Raw genomic sequence first — 631 nt, forward strand, 5'->3', positions numbered from 1 at the left:
AGGCCACGCCATGGCCCTGCCCTTGCTGCCCTGTGCTGGAGGTGGCTGTGCCTGGTGTCCCGGCTCAGCTATCCCTTATAGCCCCGGGTCTGTGCCCATGCTCTGTCATTTGGGGAGGTGATGTATAGCACTTGGGTACGTGCCACTCTCCATGGCCACACTACCCATCCCTGGAGTCCAAGCCGAGGCAGATGCTGTCTCTTACTGTGCCAGCTGGGATAACTGTGCTGATCGGGGTCACGGTGACTCCCCGCACGGGGGAAGTGAGACGCAAACCCGCTCCTGCCCCTGGGCCCCTCAGGTGCTGCCTGCTGCCGCTGCTGCTTGGATGCGGTGGTGGAGCAGCACATGTGCCTGTGAGGTGGCTCCCGCCATGGGGCACGAGCTCTGCTCCAGCTGGTCCCCCCCGTGCTGCCTGCAGGGCGGCAGCCCCCCTGCAGCCCTGCCCTGCCTGTGCCCACTGGGCTCTCTGTGCCCTGGGCACCCTGGGGAGGGCAGTGTGGGGGACAGGGACGGGTTGTGGGGGTGGGGCCATTTCCGGTGGGCACAGCAGCTCTTGGGCTGGGCACGAGGCTGACGAAGGCGGCCGCGATCCCTGTGCCCTGGGTTGGAGCAGGGCTGGCCAGGGGCT

At 67.4% G+C, this 631-nt stretch overlaps 1 gene segment (V, D, J or C); it reads left to right on the plus strand.

Annotated features, from left to right (window-relative positions):
* The window catches only part of LOC104080869, a gene marked incomplete at both ends in the record, with an annotated part of 642 nt that extends 379 nt beyond the window's left edge, over nt 1–263 (plus strand). The window contains 1 exon segment of the V gene segment in view: nt 129–263. Within this exon segment, the coding sequence occupies nt 129–263 (135 nt within the window).
* Between the last annotated feature and the right edge of the window lie 368 nt (nt 264–631).

The sequence above is a fragment of the Fulmarus glacialis genome, unplaced genomic scaffold (assembly GCF_000690835.1).
Source record: "Fulmarus glacialis isolate BGI_N327 unplaced genomic scaffold, ASM69083v1 scaffold32558, whole genome shotgun sequence".
NCBI lineage: Eukaryota > Metazoa > Chordata > Aves > Procellariiformes > Procellariidae > Fulmarus > Fulmarus glacialis.